At 42.8% G+C, this 19,702-nt stretch overlaps 1 protein-coding gene across 2 annotated transcripts; it reads right to left on the bottom strand.

Moving 5' to 3' along the window:
• Window positions 1-38: 38 nt before the first annotated feature.
• On the bottom strand, window positions 39-19,021 carry arhgap45b (Rho GTPase activating protein 45b). Of its 2 annotated transcripts, none has more exons than XM_034081649.2 (24): window positions 18,483-19,021; window positions 16,714-16,951; window positions 15,975-16,157; window positions 13,166-13,306; window positions 12,911-12,995; window positions 8,951-9,023; window positions 8,665-8,740; window positions 7,755-7,886; window positions 7,367-7,428; window positions 7,115-7,225; window positions 6,943-7,023; window positions 6,673-6,840; window positions 6,010-6,147; window positions 5,666-5,862; window positions 5,121-5,224; window positions 4,818-4,904; window positions 4,260-4,361; window positions 3,668-3,831; window positions 3,382-3,570; window positions 3,157-3,294; window positions 2,711-2,982; window positions 1,957-2,227; window positions 1,039-1,126; window positions 39-821 (listed from the first exon to the last, which is right to left on the bottom strand). In XM_034081649.2, exons 1-24 carry the CDS (start codon window positions 18,756-18,758, stop codon window positions 370-372), a joined length of 3,828 nt encoding a protein of 1,275 aa, XP_033937540.1. In that variant the 5' UTR covers window positions 18,759-19,021; the 3' UTR covers window positions 39-369. The 2 variants fall into 2 exon arrangements, with proteins under 2 accessions (XP_033937540.1, XP_033937541.1); XM_034081650.2 differs by lacking the exon at window positions 18,483-19,021 and adding an exon at window positions 17,606-18,013.
• Between the last annotated feature and the right edge of the window lie 681 nt (window positions 19,022-19,702).

Here is a 19,702-nt window from a genome sequence, read left to right as displayed (position 1 = left end):
ACACAAGCAAGGTTCTAAATGAAAAGACAAAACCAGAGTAAAATTAAACGTTTATTAAAATAGACCAAAACATTAAAAACAAGGCAATACAGGCGACATTTATAAAAATACTTCTATATTTATTTTTAAAATGTTAGTGCTGAAATAAAACCAGCAGCACTTTTAAGATCATTTGCTTTGAATTCCTGCACATTGTGATGTTACTTACGACCTGCCTTTCCTCAAGCACGCAAGAGCAAAATGCTTTAAAAATACAAACTGCTGCAAAAATAGTTTCAGATCAACACACACGTAAAGACTTTAACGAATAGAAACCCAATCACTCCTGTAAAGACTTCACATACACACACGAGGACTTTAGTAAAGATATCAGACAAACTCGGGCTCGCTGTCCCTGTTCCTGGTCAGGGGTAATTTCGTTCCAGACAACCGTGACAGTGGATGCCCCGACAAGCTAAGAACGGGGGAGCAGGGGTAGTTGTTGTTGTTGGACTGGTTCACGTTGAGCTCGGCCAGAGAGACGTTCAGCTCCTCCTCTGTCGCTGTGTCTTCATCTGGGGGTCCGCTGACTGGCAGGGCAGGAGGCTCCACTTTGTCGGGGGTTTCTTCCTGGTCTGGTTCTGGTTCCGGGTCGGTCAGGGTTGCAGACTGGCTCGACAGGTCCAGGCTGTCCCTGTAGCTCAGCGGCTCGTCGTCCATGCTCACCTCGCTCTCCTGCTTCACCAGGCTGCGGGGGGGCGCGGCCCTCTGACCGCTGTCTTCCTGCTCTGAGTCGGAGTCAGGGAGCTGCTCACTGGACCCCAGAGACCCTAAAGAACTTCCTGAATGGAGAAAGAGGCCGGTGGTACGACAGGGGTAAAAAAAAGAAATGAAACGGATCATAAATAAACAATGCAGAAACTTACATATGTATTCCGCACATTTAAATGACAATGAAGATGCAAGAACATGACTTTTGATGTATACTCATTCAGGGGAATTCTGTTCATTTACAACGTAATATGAAATGATGCTTGTATGGCGTTTTACAATACGTACCACATCCCTCCTCCAACTTCTCAGATTCTGGTTTATTCGGCTCCTCTCCATCAGCGGCGCTCTCAATCTTTTCATCTGCAGCACCGACCTAAAGCAGAGGTTGTTATCAAGTCAGTCAACCTGAAGTGTTATTTGTTTCTATAATGGACCATAAATCAAACAACCAAAGCAGGAGGGTGAGTTGGTTTAAATTATTTGCAGCTGTAGGTCATAACTCTGGATGAGCTGATATTTTACTGCTTCTGTAATTTGCCTTTCCACAGAAAGCGGGTTGGACCAGCTTTAGGTCATGCCCAGACATTATTAGCAGCCTCTCTTTTAAGACAACCTTTTGATATTTTCACTGCGTGCCAATTTACATTTGCCTAGTGACCACAGAGGGTCTAATATATGGACGCACCAAAACTTCTCTTCCAAAGTAATACATCTTAGTATACAAAGTTATGTTAAATAGCAAAGTCACACACTATAAATATATTTAAATAAGTGATTTTAAGTTTTCAATTCTAAATATATTAAGAGTAATTAGTCATGCTAGCTGCTGTAGGAGGCTATTCTTTTTCTTCAGGTGGAAGCCCTCACATATCAGACTGAGAAATAATGTATTAATCCCCGGGAGGAACTTGGATTTTGTAACAGTAGCTCCATTGGATGAAACAAATATGTATATAAACATACACAAGTTAAATCAGTAAATATTTTTATTTATATTACAGTAAAATAGTGTTATAAAATACATTTTTTATAAATGCTGAAAACCAGATAATTGCTTTAAATGTAGTGTCATACAGTAATAGTACTTTGTACAGTTGAATAAATATAATTACAGCAACCTGGTTTGGATTAACTGAATGATAAGTTGTTGCCCGTGGCGTCATAAATCTACAGCACCATGAAACAGGAAGTCACACTCGGTACCTTATCAGAGGGATGAATATCCTCCTGTCCCACCTGCTGGGCAGAGGAGGAATCTGAGCGGATGTTTTTGTGTGTCTGAGAGGATTTGGACTGGAAGATGGATGAATAGAAGACGATGAGACACTCAATGATGCGAGCCTGGTGGGGGTAATCGACCAGAGAGGAGAGGGAGATGGTGGCCCCGGTGGGACGGGGGCGCATCAGGGAGGGGCCGAACACAATACCCAGGTTACTGGGACTCATCTTGTTGTCCTCCTCCAGCTCTGCAATCCTGGAGGGAGGACGATAGAAGAATGATCAAGAGAAACTATAGAGAGTTTGGAGCCGTTTTGTAAGGATTGCCCCTTAAAGTTAATACAAGTTCGGGATACAGTTTAAAGTCATTCATAAAGCATTTAGCTATTAAAAGAACTCCTAAGGTGATGAACTGAAGGGAGCAAGACTTGAAGAGTCTTAACAGTTTCTTAAGCAGAGAAGAAAACGGCAAAAAAACTGATATTTCTCAATGTTGAATGACGGCGAGGTAATAAACACCACAGATGATATTTAAGCTACATGCCAGCAACCACTGCTATCTACAGACTGAAAGGCAATCACAGATATTGTTAAAAGCTAGTACTTAAATCTATATAAAATAGATTAAGTACTTAAATGGCAAATAAATGTTACGAGATAACTTTAGAGTATTTTTCAAAATGTTTGTAAATGGTGTCCCAATTGTGTTCATGTCGTTTAGTTTTTTTAAAAGACTGACCTCCGGAGGTGGCGAATGATGTAGCGCAGCGTAGCGACGTTAGCTTTGGGCGGCTCCTTCAGAAGCTCCTTCAGCTTGTCCACCAGGACCAGGACCTCGGGGTCGCTGTTGGGGCCCAGGTCCACCAGCTCGGGCCCTTTGCCCACCGCCGGGTTGATGCTGTTCGACTCCACCTCCTCTCCCTCCGCTGTGTCAGCCTCTCCCTGCAGACTCTCCTTCGCCAAACCCATCAGACTGTTGTACAGGCGGAACAGCATGATGGGCTCTGGCAGCTGGGGGTGACGGATACAGGAGACATTTTAGAGAGACTGAAAACACAACCTTTAATATATGTGATTGTATTGGTCTGTTGACAGTGCTTTATTATACTAAAACCCTGCCACTATGAAAGCTGCCATGGTTCCACATCTCACTATAGGCTCTTGTGTTCACTCCTGCATGTTTACCTGTCGGAGGTAAAGCTTGAGGACATTGCTGATGTCATGCGGTGAACACTGGGACAGCTCCACCAGCTCCTTGCCGTTCTCAAAGGCCTGACACAGCTTCTCCACCCGAGTCTTCACCCCGTTCACCCTGTAGATGCCCTGCAAGGAGGAAGAAGACAGTTTAAAACACGTCAGTGGCAAAGACTTCCAGCGCTCTGTTTAATACAAACATTTTCACTGCCTCACCTTCATCTTGAGCGCCCGTCTCTCTATCTCAGAGATGCACTTGGTGATGATGAAGGGGATGCCGTCGCTGGCACAGCTGGCTACCTGAGAGAAGTCCCTGCCGAACAGCTGCAGACGGCCCTGCAGCTTCTTGTGACCGCACTGGATGGCCAGAGTCTCCAGACAGCGCTTGTGACACGCCAGGAAACACTGAAGACAGAGAAGAACCCGGTGTGATTATCATTGGGAGTCTCTCTCTGCAGGTCTGATGTTAGCAGATGATTACACTATTAAATAAAGGACTCACCTCCTCACACTCGGCCCCCTGGAAGTAAACGTAGCTGTCACACTCGCGGCACTTTGACGGAGTGCGTAGCTTCCTCAGCCGGTGGGTATGTGCTGCTTTAGAGAGGCCGACGTTACGGAAAGGTCTGGTGGACACCATCACGTCAGGGTCCATGCCGTTCATGTCTGAAGAGAAGGACGCACATCATACACACTCCGGAAGACTCATACAAGATTCACAGCAAAGCCATTTGAAGAGTAATATTGGGACTGCATGTTATCACGGAAGCTGGGAGAGGCAAGTGAGAAAGAGAACTGGAGATCCTTTGAAAGAAGGTTGGTTTTTCCTTTTCAATGCTCCTTAAGTATATAACATTTTTCAGCAAGTTATATAACATATTGTGGCTAGAAATGTGTTTAAAATGGTCGCATATCTGACATTAAGGAGAACACGATTTATTTTAGTCGTATGAATATTACACCAACCAACACTATTTTAATTGTCTTTTTAGACAGATTAAACTGGCTAAATCACCTTGTATGTGGAAATAGACTTGCCTCTCAGGGTTTATTGTAATGTCACATCAACAGTGATTATAATCTGTAAATCTTACTTGGAGATTCAAATGATGTCATATTCCCGTCTTTCTCATCTGCGTCCTCATTGGACGACATTGTCCCAGTGGATGATGTCCGAGCAATTTTACTGACGTCACCTAAAATGAATAAACACCTTAAGTACCATCACACACACACACACACACACACACACACACACACACACACACACACACACACACACACACACACACACACACACACACACACACACACACACACACACACACACACACACACACACACACACACACACACACACACACACACACACACACACACACACACACACACACACACACACACACACACACACACACACACACACACACACACACACACACACACACACACACACACACACACACACACACACACACACACACACACACACACACACACACACACACACACACACACACACACACACACACACACACACACACACACTGTGTGTGTTTTCCTTTAAGTGGAAAAATGCAATCTCTTATGGTTTATCACAGAGAGATATCCTGGTGTTACTGTGAACATGTTTCAACACAGTTCTCACTCACTGGAGCTGGCAGTAGGCGACTCTAGACCCGCCTCTCCTCCAACACTGTCGTCGCTCACTGTTGAACCCCAAGACTTATGTCCCTGCCCTGGGGATGACAAAAGGACAAAAATATGTGAATAGTCGGCATCAGAATAATGGATCTTAGATCGGTTGAAAGCACTTTGGTAACACTGTGTGCTCTTGTTACTGTTGTTCACTCTTGAACAATGAAATGAGTAAATGAACCACAGGCTGGATGTCTCAATAGTAGTCCTCTTTATAAAACTACAGCTGTCTATCATCTGCAGCAGTCGTCACTCACTCTTGCGCTGAGCCTCGGCGTCTCTGCCGTCTCCTGCTGCTGCGTCCACACTGGTGGAAGGACTGTCCGTGTTGAAACTGTCATTCCTTGGTCTGTGGCCATGGCTGCAATGCAGGAATATGAAACAAAAAAAACACTCTTAATACCACTCATGATTGCAGGGTGACTATGAAGCTACAGCAAGCAGATTAGATTAGTTTTGCACAGATGCTGGTCTCATAATAGCGAGCTAGCTAGTTAGGAGACAAGTGTTATACAAAAAATAATAATAATATTTGGGTTATGTGCTGAACTATTTATTGGTGCTTTGACTTCCTTGGTCCTTTCCTGTGTATTTTGTTATATTTGGACGGAGCTAGCCTAGCCACTTCCCTTTGTTTCCAGTTGTTTTGCTAAGCCAAGTGGCCAAAGCTTCATATTTACTGTACAGATGTGATACTGGTATCAATCTTCTCATCCGAGTCTTGGCATAAAAGCAAATCTGAACTATTTCCTTAAGGTTTTAATTGAAACTGCATATTGGTGGATCCGACTGATGCTCTTACTGTGACGATGAGCTGGAGGGACAGTAGTTCTCAAACGTATAGTGAACGTTGGGCTGCTCGGGCAGCTGCAGGTCTCGAACGTGAGCAGCGTACTGCTGGCCCGGATCGTACAGCTTACTGCTCTCACACAGAGTCTGGTAGTGGACCGGCAAGGCCACGGTCTGCATGTGCATGAGCTGGTAGTACGAGATGGTCGCCTGGTGGAGGGAAGAGTGACAACACAAGGATCAGGGGAGAGTTTCCATCACTGCTCAAATCTGGAGGATAGAATACAGAGCACGATAGGCACATTAAGAACAGGTAAGAAGCCGATAACATTTGGTAACAGTGAGGTTTGTTCTGACCGAGCGCAGGGTCTGGTCGCTCTGTTTGATGACGTCCTGCAGTTGTCTCAGCACTGTGACCTTTGTGTGCTCCAGCTCCTGCTGCTGGGTGGTGGCGTCTGCTATACATGTCCGGTAGGTGGCCTCCGCCTCGTCTGACTGCACACAACATTTGAATTTGTTTTATTTACCCTACACCAAGTATTATTGTTTGGAGTACACACCTAAAACACAACAGCAGTATAAAGGTACACAGGAGTAGATCTTCAGCACAAAGTCATTTTAAACAGAGACCAAACATTACTCGGATAAATCAAGGATGTAAACGTGGTTGTTTTCTATCTGCAATAATGATACCAGTATATCCAATAGAGGAATACTTTATGAAATATCTTGCAGGCACTCCTTTCTTTTCTAAACAATGCATTGCAACATGGTATTCCCATACATTAAATACAAAATAGTTTTTCCTTTCAAGACCTTTTGAATATTCCTGTTATTGTTCTGCTATTAAGGCACAAAGATGATCAATGTGATAATGTAGCAACCAGATCATAATCAGTTACATTCACCACGCAACTCTGGTAACATCTAGCTCTTGAAATATTTTAACATGCAAATCAATAATTGTTTCATTCCTGAAACCACAGATAAAGCCATGAAATGGAAGTGGTTGACAGTAACCTTGTTGCGCGCCTCCTCCTCCACTCGTTTCTTCTTCTCTACAGACTTTGCTGTAGACCCTCCTCCTTCCTCCTCAGCGCGGCAGGCTGCCGTTTTGGCCTTCTCGTACTCCTCACAGCGGACCATAAAGGCTTGCTTAGCTTTACGCAGGTTCGCCTCACACTCCATCTAAACAAAGACCAACAATTGGTGGTCCGTATGTTATTGTAATTTAGAGATGAATACAACGGTATATTACTACATGTGCGCACATAAATACAAGGTAAGTACCAGTTTTCTCTTAGCTCGAATCCAGTGTTCCTTGATCTCCTTCCGTCTCTTCTCATGCTCCTGTTTTCGCTGCATCAGAGGCTGCAGAGCAACACAATGTGAACACAGTCAAACACTCTAGTATAAACGGACATGAGTGATTCATGTAGCAACACACATCAGTAGAGCTTACCTGGATGAAGGTCTGTGTGTGCAGGGTGGTGTTGGCCTGCTGCAGCCCCACACTCTGCTCCTGGTCCTGCTCCAGAGCCAGAGAGTAGATGGAGAAGAGTGGCATCTGGGGCTGGAGGGAGCCAACGCAAACATTAAGGAGGTTTGATATACAACACAGAAAATGAGTAAAAGCTGTACTGCTTTATCGTTTCAGAGAGAACACTCGAGATGTATTCAGAAATGAAATGGTCAAACAAAAAAGGACTTTTACATGCGTTATGCTGTGTTTGCAGGAATGGTACAATCTCTGGAGGCCTTTGGAGAACTCCATCTCTGTTAAAAAAAATAAATGACAAAAAGGGTTCGCAATGTTTTGCTTCAAGTACAGCTAAAACTACTTTCCCTATATCTGTATATACATTTGAAATAAATGAACTCAAAATGTCCCGAACTTGTGTTATGTTTATATTTTCTCACATAACCCATTACATTTTTTATTTAAACATGTTATGATTTTGGCCATAGCTTGAACATGTACCCCAACGAGACAAACATACACCACAATAATATACATCTATTGTAAACATCAACACATTTCCTGTTAATCAATAATTCGATTTTTCTAAAAATAATCCGAACACTGAGGCACCCCCGCTCACCCAGGGAAGTTCTCTTCTCCACGTAGCTGATCAGGTCCTTCATGTATTTGGAGATGGTTTTGGCGTAGAGCAGAGCGGAGTCCACGCCTCCCTCGCTCTGCTGCAGGATCACATCCACCTCCTCAGCTCTGCCTGCACCACAGCACACAAACAAAGTGTGACGTGATGATCTCCAACATCCTGTGTTACATTTTTGTGCTGACTGTTTGTTTGCGATAAAGAGTTTCTGCAGCTGGCACTTAATTGTACTACAGTACTTACGTCAGCAGGGGGAGACCTATTAGTTATTGAGCATATCAAAATATAAACGGATGAAAGTGTACAAAAACTAGGGTGCCAAACTCTTTTCACCAGCCAAATGGGCAATGCATGTTCAAATTTGACACGCCATAGAGCAGTGCTTCTCAAAGTGTGGTCCGCGGACCACTGGAGGTCCGTGAGTATATTGGTAAAATTTCACATTTGAAATAAATAAATACATTTAAGTTTTCCGCACTCTTGCGGGAATATCTCCGCAATGGAGCGAGCTTAAGTTTCACTTTCGATTGCATGATATAGCCCAGCACAACACCTTCATCACACATGTGGCCACTTGTTTGTACCATTTTCAGGCGATTTGTAAAGAACGATGTGTTTTTGGATATTTGGAGTTAGTTGGTCCGCGAGTATTTTTTGTATTGGTTAAGTGGTCCTTGGTATGAAAAAGTTTGAGAAACACTGCCATAGAGTGATCTACTTAACACTTATTTTGACACACAATAATATGAACATTTCTTAAAAAGTTGCATTTCGAAAGGACTAAATGGAAAGACAGAGGTGCACGCAGAAGCTTCACAAACTTCAGCCATGATGGACTTAAGTGAGTCCTCTAAATCGGTAGTGTGTGTATAGGAGCATCTGGTCGCCGTACCCATGTAATGCAGGTCGTTCCTGAAGTGTCCGCTGTCTGCCCCATGGCCTGTCGAAGCGTACAAGTTCTCCAGCGACTACACCGCAGCACAAAGAAGATTATCACTGTCTCGCACACATTAATGCTCAACATTGACTAAAGAATGCCTCCATTTCATCCCAGAAACAGTTTTGAGAGGAAATCTCCTTCTGTACAGTAATATTTAATGGTATTTGGTTAAAAAGTTGACTTAGTTCATTAGACAACAATCCATTTGTAATAAATGAGCAGATTGTGATGAACTCACCCTGCTCCTCTCAGTGGGCAGCTGGGAGAGCAGCGTGCTGCTGTCCACCTCTCCGATCAGCAGCTCAGACACACTGAGGAGAAACAACAAAGAAACCTTAACATCGACCATTATGAAATAAATAAACGTTTTGTAAATATGATATGGTTGGGATGTCGCAGATGGTCATAAAAAACATTTTAGTTTTGTTAAAAATGGTAATAATATGTCATAAGGGACTTTATAAAGGCTTTTTGGCTCAGTGAAAATAATCAGCATAATGAATGAAGCAGTAACAATTATCTGGGTCTAAAAATTACCAAAAAAGGCAGATTTTCCAAAAATGAAAGCAGAAAGAAGAATCTTTGTAGGAAGGCTTGAGAGGTATAATTAACCAGAGACAGGAAGTGATAACATGTATTGATTTGCATTACTGTTCTACCTTTTATGATCATACTCTCCAACATGTATACTGTATGACAGAGTATTCATTCCATTTTCTAACAGATCCCTCATCAAATCAAGAAAATTCCTTTTTTTGACGTCCTACATTTTGGTTTATCGAGTTGAGGTGCTTGCCGAAACAAAGGGTGAGGAAAAATAAAAACAGCATCTCGATCTTGTTGTTTTTCTCTTCATGACAGACAATTAGTCAAACAGAGGAAGAGCGGAGGAGAGAATGAGGAAACGGACACGTCAGGCAGATTTCAACTGTCTGCCAGCTCACTTCCTCCTGAGCTCTGTGACAGATGTCTAAACCCTGAAGTGGCAGAGACACAGAGCATGTGATGAACGCTCCGTGAAATGTACGCCGATTACACATTGAACTGAGACGTCCCTCTACTGTGGGTTTACTTTCATTTATCATAATGTATCTTTTTAAAGATTGAAGATATATAGTTAAAAAATATAAATCCCAGAAAAACATTTAATGTCATATTTAATTATACGTCTGATTTAAAATCCTTTCCAGAGCCTGAAATAAAGAGACCGTGTTTGTGATTTCTCATCTTCTCCGTCTGTAAGCAATCTGTTCACAGAGAAGTCAACAGCAATTTCAGATTTTGGTTGTGTGTAACACGGTAGAAAAAAAACCCACTTCCTGTTTTCAACTCTGCCTGATGCAAATGTGTCACCATTGCTTCACTTCACTCTACAATTCCCAAAAACAGAATACTATTACGCATTGACCCGCACGCACTACCTTTGTCTGTAAAAGAGGTAATACCAGGGGCGGCGGGTACTGTAGGCTAGGGAAGGCTAAGCCTTCCCAAATATTTTTTTCACTGCATCCTGGTAAAATAAAAATATAATGTTTGTGTCTTTGACATTAGCGCTGCTATGCAGCTACCAGTAAACTGTACTACGAAGCCAGTTCAACATACCCTGGATATGTTTGAGTTATCTTAACTAACCCTAACAAACGAGATCTCGCTAAGCGGTCCGACAACGCTGGTTATCAACTCTGTAAATCAAGCAGTGTTGTAGTCAAGTCACCAATTCACGAGTCCAAGTCACCCTCGAGTCACCACTCTTCGAGTCCGAGTCCAAGTCCGAGTCACCAAGGGAGAGTCATAGTCGAGTCCGAGTCCAAGTCCGAGTCACCCAAGGAGTGTCCAAGTCGAGTCCGAGTCATCATTACCTGTGTTCGAGTCCAAGTCAAGTCCGAGTCACAAGTCTTCATGTATTAATATTCGTGGATATATGTTTTGAAATGTAGCTGCTCCTCTACATTGCTGTTATCCTGTCTATTGAACTGCTGTGAAGCGAGTTTGGCTACAATTCTTGTAATAGGTGCTATACAAATATAAAGCTTATTTCTAATATTAATATTATTATTATTATATATAAATAAACTATATTTAAAATGAGTTACCTTTTAGAGAAGTGATTATATTTGTATGCCAATATTTTCCTATGGTAAAGTTTTCGTTTTGCACTTTTATTTTGATAGTAATAAGATCGGGACTCTTATTTTGAAGGAACTTTTACGGGTTAAATCAGTTTACGATAAAGATTTATCCCCAGAAAGCACATGGCTACTTAGCATGCAAAATGAAGTCATTCTGCATGTTAAGTAGCCATGTGCTTTCGTTCGGCTGAATCTTTATTTATTTATTAGATCACGTTACTCTGATGATAGTGTTCAAGACAGCCTATATGTCTGAACTCGATCCTTAGAGTAATGTGTTACGGAGCCTTCTCTTCTATATTGTTTCCACATAACGAGCATTTTGCGCTGCTCTTTTCCAATGTGGAAGCAGAATGTGTGAAAGCATACAGCATGATGCGGGGTGTGTCTGTAGACATCTCTAGACTGGAACAGCGGGGCCCAGTACATGAACTCGCCATACAGGATAGAGGACATCAGACTCCAGAGAAAATGTGCTCGAGTCCGAGTCCAAGTCGGAGCGTCAATGTACGAGTCGAGTCCGAGTCATCGTGGGGGGGGGGGGAATTCACGAGTCCGAGTCCGAGTCCAAGTCATCCTGTGCGAGAATTCACGAGTCCAAGTCCGAGTCGCGTCAATCAGTGCGCGAGTCCGAGTCGAGTCACGAGTCCCGAAAATCGGCACTCAAGTCCGACTCGAGTCCGACTCGAGTCCGAGTGCAGGACTCGAGTACTCCATCTCTGAAATCAAGCAAGGGTTTCTTTCTCCAGCTGAGAGCGCATTCACGTGAAAGGGGCGGGGTTAGCTACATTTGACCAATCACAAACAGGGACAAGTGTACTGACAGCGCAGCGTCATACTTCAGTAATGAAAAGTAAACTAATATTAGACAAATATGAGCTTTAACCATCCATGACTTAAACATATAATTCAGGATACAAGCCACATAGTTGCACCTGCAAGGTGAATATAGAACAACTGGTTAAAAAATAAATAAACTACCGAGTGTTTGAAAGCGTACAACAGTTTTATGATATCACTGCCCCATCTAAGACACGAGTGGATCTGACTTTAAATTACATTTGAGTTGAGTGTTTCGTCAAGCTAATGTGTTGCTTAAAATAATACTTCTGCATACAGTCTGTGACACCGAGTGTTGCACGGCCAGATACGGCTCAGCTGACTCAGATAAGGAAATACATGATATATTATGATCGATGATCTGATTGATGATGTGATATGAATGATAAGTGCGACACGTCGGCGTCTTATCTGCATACGGCAGTTTAAACTGTATTTACTTTATCCTGTAATATGACATGATAGATTTAAACTCCGCACACTGAGCTCTGATTGGTCAGCAGGCGGTGCTTTCACTGAGTTGATCTCTTTTCTATACATGCCAGAGCCGGGCAGCGTCAGGTAAAAAAAGTTGTTTAGCCTTCCCAAACCTGAGCCTCACGCGCCGCCTATGGGTAATACCTGGTTTTATACACGGAAACCTGTGTCCACATCAATCTCTGTAGCAAGGACAATAACTCCCAGTAAGTCACTACAGAGAAGACAGAGAACTGTAAATGATCCAGCAATGGTGACAATTTAATCTTTACCAGGATTTTTGACAAAAGAGATTAAAACAAGTTTTAAAAAGTTACGATTGTATCGATTCATTATTAATGGTAGAGAAAGTAATAGCGTAGCAAAAAAAAAATTTCCCGGTTTTTTTTCTTCCAAAGATGTGATATTGATGGACAGAGCTTTCTATATTTATGTTTTGTAATTAAATGGGCTGTATTGTTATAATTAATTTAGATCTCTATGATGTGAAATTATGTATAACTTTCTGTTTTACTCTAGTTTAGTTTGTGTGAAATAATGAGTCTTGTATGCATCTCAGATGTTTTTGTATGATGCGTTTTGTTTCATTTTTTGTCACTGAAATATTGTTAATAAATTACACAAACCCCACAAGGAGTATATTGTTTTTGTTGACGCCATTATTAATTGAAGCCAATCTAAATAAACAAAAATACTGGTGTTACTTTAGGATACAAAATAAATCATGTTTCGAAGATGCATCAGATACTCACTTGCTGCTAAAAGCGACTGCGATGGTTTCAATGGCCTTCTCAAAGTCATTTTTATCTGCCTCGTTACAAGCCTCATAGTGGAAACCTGAAAAATCACAACCAAAGCATGTATTCAGGTTTCAGTTGTGGTTGGAAATTAAAAAACGCTGAACAAATGAATTCACACACATCTGCAAATCAAACTCTTTATACATGAAATACAGTATCACCAAAGGATGTTAAAACAGTGGAAGGAACCTTTAACAACTGACTGACCTTTGACCTTGGATATGAGCTTGCCAGCGGCGGTGAGGATCTCCACGGTGTTAAGCAGAGGGTACGTGTTGATGACCTGACGCAGCACTCTGAGGACCTCCCCCAAACACTCGTGAGCCACGGGACGCTGACTGTCCTTACCTGGACGAGAGGGAGGAGATAGATGGGGGGGGGGGGGGGGGCAGTTAGATGTGCAACAAGAGGAGATAATAGAAGACTACATATTTTTTTCATTCCATAAGTTGCGAGGAAAAACAAAGAATTTACGCTTTAAATGGATGCAATCTGTTTACTATTGGACTCCTGGAAGCCATAGTTTACTATATTTCAGCAGTTTATAAACATTGATGTCAGAGACTTGTATCTTGTTTTAGATCCATCACATCAAAGTGAAATGAAATGATCATTATAAATACTAATAAATAAATAAAAAGTTAACTAGGTGATACACTTTTAAAACTTATTGAGAGCTAAAACTAGTCTTTGCCTCAAAGAGGAGAAGGGGGGAGAGGAGGGAGACAGGAGAAGCTGATTCAGGAGCACAGACACACTCACAACTATAAATGAACCAAAAATAAATATTTCATATTGGAAATGGGATGTTATTGGTTATGGCCATGATTTTATGATTATTGAAATATATACAGTTCTGTTTCATATAGGTGTTTCCATAGATCTAGTCTCTTTATTTTCCCCTCAAAGTGCACCAGATTGATGCATTTAACTCCAACATTTAAAAAAAATAATCTTACTGGGAGAGCATGCCCCCGGACCCCCCATAGAGGATTTGAGGTCCACCCACACTTAAAATCACATGGATCGATTCCTAAATACATTTACCATTTTCTTTTAAAATAGTAACCCATGTCCATATGTATATTTGTGGGTAGTAGATTTAAACTATAGGGCTATCACTATGGGCCCTGCCTGTACCTGTTCGCTCTGCCATCGCGTGAAGGGTCTGCTAACAAACGACCAACAGAAAGGTTGTTGCACGTCACCTCAACCCAATGTTTCTATATAGTGGAAACCACAGGGAGACGGACAGTCTGAGCAGACGGTCAGGTCAGTGATAACGGGCAAACCAGTTCAAAATGTCAGACAGTGTCAACTCCTCTGCTTTGATGTCACTGGTGACCCATCTGCAGCCCGCATCCTCCTTTCCTCTACACTTACACACAGGGATTGGCTGGCTAGCTTCTTTCCGTCTAATGTCGCAACCTCACACTCCTCTGTACACCCTTTCTCTAAATGGAGGCAGCTCGGGGAGGAGGCCAGAGGGCAGCCGACCCACCCCTCCCTCAGTCTGTCTGAAAATGTGTGTCAGAGTGTCTGAGCAGCAGGGTGACCTGAACACTGTGCCAGAGAGGAAGTTATCTTCTCTATTGTTTTGCAAGATTAGAAACTAAGTCTGGTGCAGCGGTACATCTGCTTTCTGCGGCTCATGAAAAGAATCAACTCACTTTCGAGTCGAACGGTTTGATGAGGAAACAACGGTGAGCTACAGATTAAAGGTGCTGCATTGTATACAAGGTTAAAACTTGAGACGATGTTGGAACTCTGATTGTGCTGCAGATTAACAAAAGACGTGACGTCGCAGTGATGCAGCCAGCCTATCAGAGGAGGAAGTGTAGGACGAGGCCCTTCTTTCAGAGGCTATCCATCATGGCTTCCTGTTTTAGAAAGCTGGGTGGAGACAGAACAGAGCCAGATAATGGCCGACAGAAGACACACACAAACAAAGATCTTTATTTCATCTGGCCCACAAAACTCTGCTCTAAAAAAAGCTTCTCAACACTTGGAAACCTTCAAACAGGGAAATATTTCAGTTGGTGAGCAGGTGGAGTCTACACTCCATGAAGAAAAGGTATAGGTGTTTTTCTATTTTAAGCCACACTGGAGGGGAAGAGTGTGTGTGTACGAGACTGCAGTAAACAAGAAGCCGACTTCCTGCTGGAGACAAGAGTGCGGTCGGAAACGCAGCCTTCACTTGGAGAGAAGACGCTCACAGCCACTTGTTAGCTTGTGCAAGGTGGCTCCACCCTCACTTTTCCTCCTCCCCTCCCCCACTCGCCACGCACACGTGTTGGTAAAGAGAACCGTGTACGATCTACGAAAACCTTTTTTGGACACATTATGTCCTCTCATGTAAGCCCATTGTTATCGACTCGAGCATTTAACCACGAAGGGAAGCTAAAAGGCCAAACAATGTTTTTTGGTCTGCAAACTCTTACAGATTCATATCTACATAACACAAGAAGAAACTGACATACCGTTGTATTAACCATAATTACATTTTTAAAAAGTATAACTACTCACACAAAGAGAATATATTTTATCTCCACAGTAGTGAAAACAAGCCTTTTTCATGACTGTAGGTCTGTGATCCCAGCACTGACAGTGCAGTTCAAACACAAATCACCACAAACTCTTTTCAGTGCCTTGTAATTTGCCAAAAAGGCAGCATTTGACAAGACAGACAGGAGCCCAACAGTAAATCTGTGGGGCCTACAGAATCATACTCAATGTTAATGTTTCTATTGGATTATTTATGTCTGGTGTAAGTTTGATGCCATAGCTTTTAAAAACGTAAGGCTTTGGTGGATAACACTGAAGAATCTACATTTGTAGAAGTTAACCAACCAAAGAACCCAGCCCAATGCCCCCTACTCTAGTCATGAAATAGAATGAAAGTAGCTAGGGACATTCCAAAAAAACAACAAAAATCTAGCAGGAAAGTGACACATTTCTTAACACTCATAGACTATCCCTTCAGGCCTCTTTAGTGTTAATATGTCACTGTGCTCACCTTCAGTCAGCACCACATCCTTCAGTTTCTCCACAGCCTCTGCGAAGCGGGCCACGTCCCTCAGCAGGGCGGGGATGTCCTCCACCTCAATGGCCGTGCTCTCTGGACCATCAGACGGAGTGGTGGGGGCGGAGGCCGTCCTCCCCTGGCCTTTAGAGAACACCCAGGACTGGAGAGGGAAACCTGAGGAGAACAAATGCATTGTTTAAGTCATTTATCTATAAAAACTTGTTTTCTGTTCTCTAAGGTGTATCTATTTTTTTTTTAAGAAAGAGATTTCAATACCTATCATGTATTGGCTTATAAAGAATACCACCTTCTCACCAAATCTTGTACATACAACAAAATCCCCCTACCACCACCTATACAATCTTACTAATTAACTTGTTAGGTAATTTTTGCTTAATTCATAGAACATCCAAAGTGTAAATGCAATATTTTGCAGTTTTATGTATGTAAAAAACAGTGCTGGTTTGCTGATCTTGTTACCTTTAGCTTGAATGTACTACTTTTCACTTTTGTTTAATCTGTTAATTATTTTCTAGATTAATAATTTAGTAGTTTTGTCAGAAAATAGTGAAAGATTATCTATCCCAGATTCTCAAAGTGGAACATTTTGAGCACTGCTATTGCGTCTTCTTTCTCCAGATGTGGCTTTCCGTTTCAGCTCAGGTGTAGATGTGGTGCACAGGAGACATCACCAAGTCTATAAAATGAATATATGGATGTGTTAACAGACCTGCAGCACTGGCGTGTCGGCTCAGTGCAGTCGGCCTCTTCAGGGTGGACACAGGAGAGCCCACGCCCTGCATGGCCGCCAGCTTGCTGTGGTGGATGCTGGGGGTCCCGGGACAGGAGACGGCGGAGTCCTGAAGACCGGCAGAGGTCGGGGTGAGAGTTGAAGCGGAGGATAAGGGTGAGGAGGAGAGGGTGATGTCAGCTGCATCTTTCCGAGGCTGCTCCTGCAGGATGGAGAGCTGAGAGAGGGACAGGAAGAGAGAAAAGGTCACAACGATCACATGATTGAACCTTTCCCAGATCAGCATGAGGGCACCAACAGGACCCCTTTCTGCTTATGTGGCCTTAAACACAGAAGCGCTGCTGTTGGTAAACACACATGTGAAGGCTTTCACAAGATCCTGTGCTGCGTTGTGCAACACTTCCTGACTCCAAGCTGTCGTCGGGTGTGGCGAACAGAGCGGAGTGTAGAAATGTCATTTACTGTTTGGAATACAAACTGATATTTTTATGAGAAATGACACTCCTCTGCCAACAAAACACAAACTAGGAGGCACCGAATTGTTGTTTTTTTGGCCTGGTTGATGCATCTCATTTCCAACTTTTGGTAGACTTATAGCTCAGGGACTTGGCTTGGGACACTGCCATATGCTCTTTAGCAAGGCACATAACACCTAACAGCTCAGGGCACTATGCTGCAACATCACTCCACATTGATACACTTGTTGAAATTAACAACAGAATGAAAAAACATATGTTCCCCAAGAGGATACATTAAGTATATTTTCATTATTAGTGCCTGCCTAACTCACGGCTACAAAGAGTACAAAAATAAGAAATAGAAAAGCATCCCATATATATCTATATGATAACATGCATAAGCTCAGACATACCTGCTTAAGCCACACGTTTTGCTTGCTGGGCAGTATGTCCAGTCTGTCCTTGCTCTTTGCCTCAGCTTTCTTAACTCTCTGACTGGTAGAGTAAGGGTTGTAGCTGCCCTTACCGACCCGTCTCAGCATGCTCCTTCTTCCCCCTACAGCTCTGTCCCCATTCTAACTAAAAGCACCAGCAACTTCTTAAAACTGATCTCACCAGAGCATTCACACACTGCAACCCTCCACAGCTTCAGAGGTAAACCCCAACATCAGAAGTTACACTTCCTTTGAGTCAGATGAGTCAACGTGCAGTCAGGCTCACATCAAAATGGAAGTCAAGACTAAAGTAGTCAAACAGCAATAATGCCCAGAACAAACACTTGACAAAACAAAAAGTATGTGTGCAACTAGGCAAACATAATAATGATTTGACTAGGCTTTTTAAGACATTTTACCCAGTCAGACTACATCACAGTCAAAAAGAATTAATGATCATACTAAAACTTGACTAAACAACACTTATATTTGGTGGTGTGCAGTCAGGCACACATCAAAATGGATGTCAAGACTAAAGCAGGCCAAAAGCATTAATGCTCACACAGAAACTTGACTAAACAAACTTATATTAGGTAGTGTGAGTGAGGCACACATCATAATAATTTGACTGGGGTTTTGAAGTAGTTTCACCCAGTCAGACTACAGTTGAAAGGCATTAATGCACAAACAGAAATGGACTTAACACAACTTATATCTGCTGTTAACGACTGCACATTCACACACCATCACCACTTGTCTTGAGCCTGTCCCTCCAGCTGAAGGTCATCCACACACCCACCCACACACACGCGCACACACACACACACGCACACACACGAAGTGATGCGCTACTCACGGCCGGGGCGCTGCTCTGCGGCCCGGGGCTTCCTGCTCGGCTCTTCTTCGAGATGGATGGCGTTTTGATCAGTTCCCGTTTCTTCCTGTGGAACATCTTCAGCGTGCCTTTGCCGTCCATCCCGACTTCTTTGAGTTTCACGTACAAACCCCCCACCCACCCCCCGACTCGCCACTTGGGTGCCGTGTGTCTCAGCGGGATCTCGGTGCCATCCCTGGAGAGTTTGATCCACGGTCGCTGTCTGTCTGTCTTCCTGCTGTTGCTGCTGTCGCACATCGAGGCGCGCAGACTCACTGACGGAGAGACAGGCAGGTCACCGGCATCCGCTCTGCAGGAGGAGGAGGGACACGCGGGTAAAACTCGACTTTTCACTAACTTTTGGGAAGATTAACTGCGTTTGAATTACGGACACGGAACTTTAACCTCAACCTTTGTCATTAACTTAAACTTACTTTAAAGAGAAATGACTGAAGCGCACTAACGCAGACACAAACAAACAACTGTTGCTTTGTCCAATTTCACAGTAATCAGCTCGTCCTGATACACGTGTGTTTGAACATGTGACCTTTTTATTAATGGTAACCCTCCGCCTCCGCGTGCACCTGCTCCAAAGTGTAGACCCATGCTAAAAGCATCAAATTAAAAATGATATGATTAAACAAAAGATCATAAGACACCACACATTTTCTTCAATGTATGTTTTTAATTGGCCTATTATGGATGCAAAACAAATGTGGGTGTTTTAGACTGGGATCTCCTTTCCAATCAGTGTGTGTGCAGTGATAAATGTATAAATTCTTAATGCATGAAATTAAAGAATACATGTTTAATGTGTCAGCAGAGGAAGTAGAGGGGCTTGATAAACCCTGGGGTCCTACAACCCCCCTCTTCCCATGTGATCATTTATTTGTGTACATTTTTTAAGAATATGCTCCTCATGAGGTGGTCCTTAGTGCCATGTCAATGTTCGAATTCATTTATGTTAAGCTCAACCACCGGAATTTGTTATGATAGTCAAGAAAACTCTCCTGGTGAACTGTATTCAAATTCCAACAACATTTACCCCTCCCTCATCGACAGGTGGATGAGGGAGGGGTAAATGTCGTCAGATTGAGGAAAAAAATCACCAGGAGAGTTTTCTTGACTAATAGAATGAATTCTGGGGGTTTGAGCTTAGACTTTCCGACTTTCAATTTTAAGGACCACCCTAATGAGGCTGA

Source organism: Pseudochaenichthys georgianus, chromosome 4 (assembly GCF_902827115.2).
Source record: "Pseudochaenichthys georgianus chromosome 4, fPseGeo1.2, whole genome shotgun sequence".
NCBI classification, from domain to species: domain Eukaryota; kingdom Metazoa; phylum Chordata; class Actinopteri; order Perciformes; family Channichthyidae; genus Pseudochaenichthys; species Pseudochaenichthys georgianus.
This window is presented reverse-complemented; position numbering and strand designations above follow the sequence as displayed.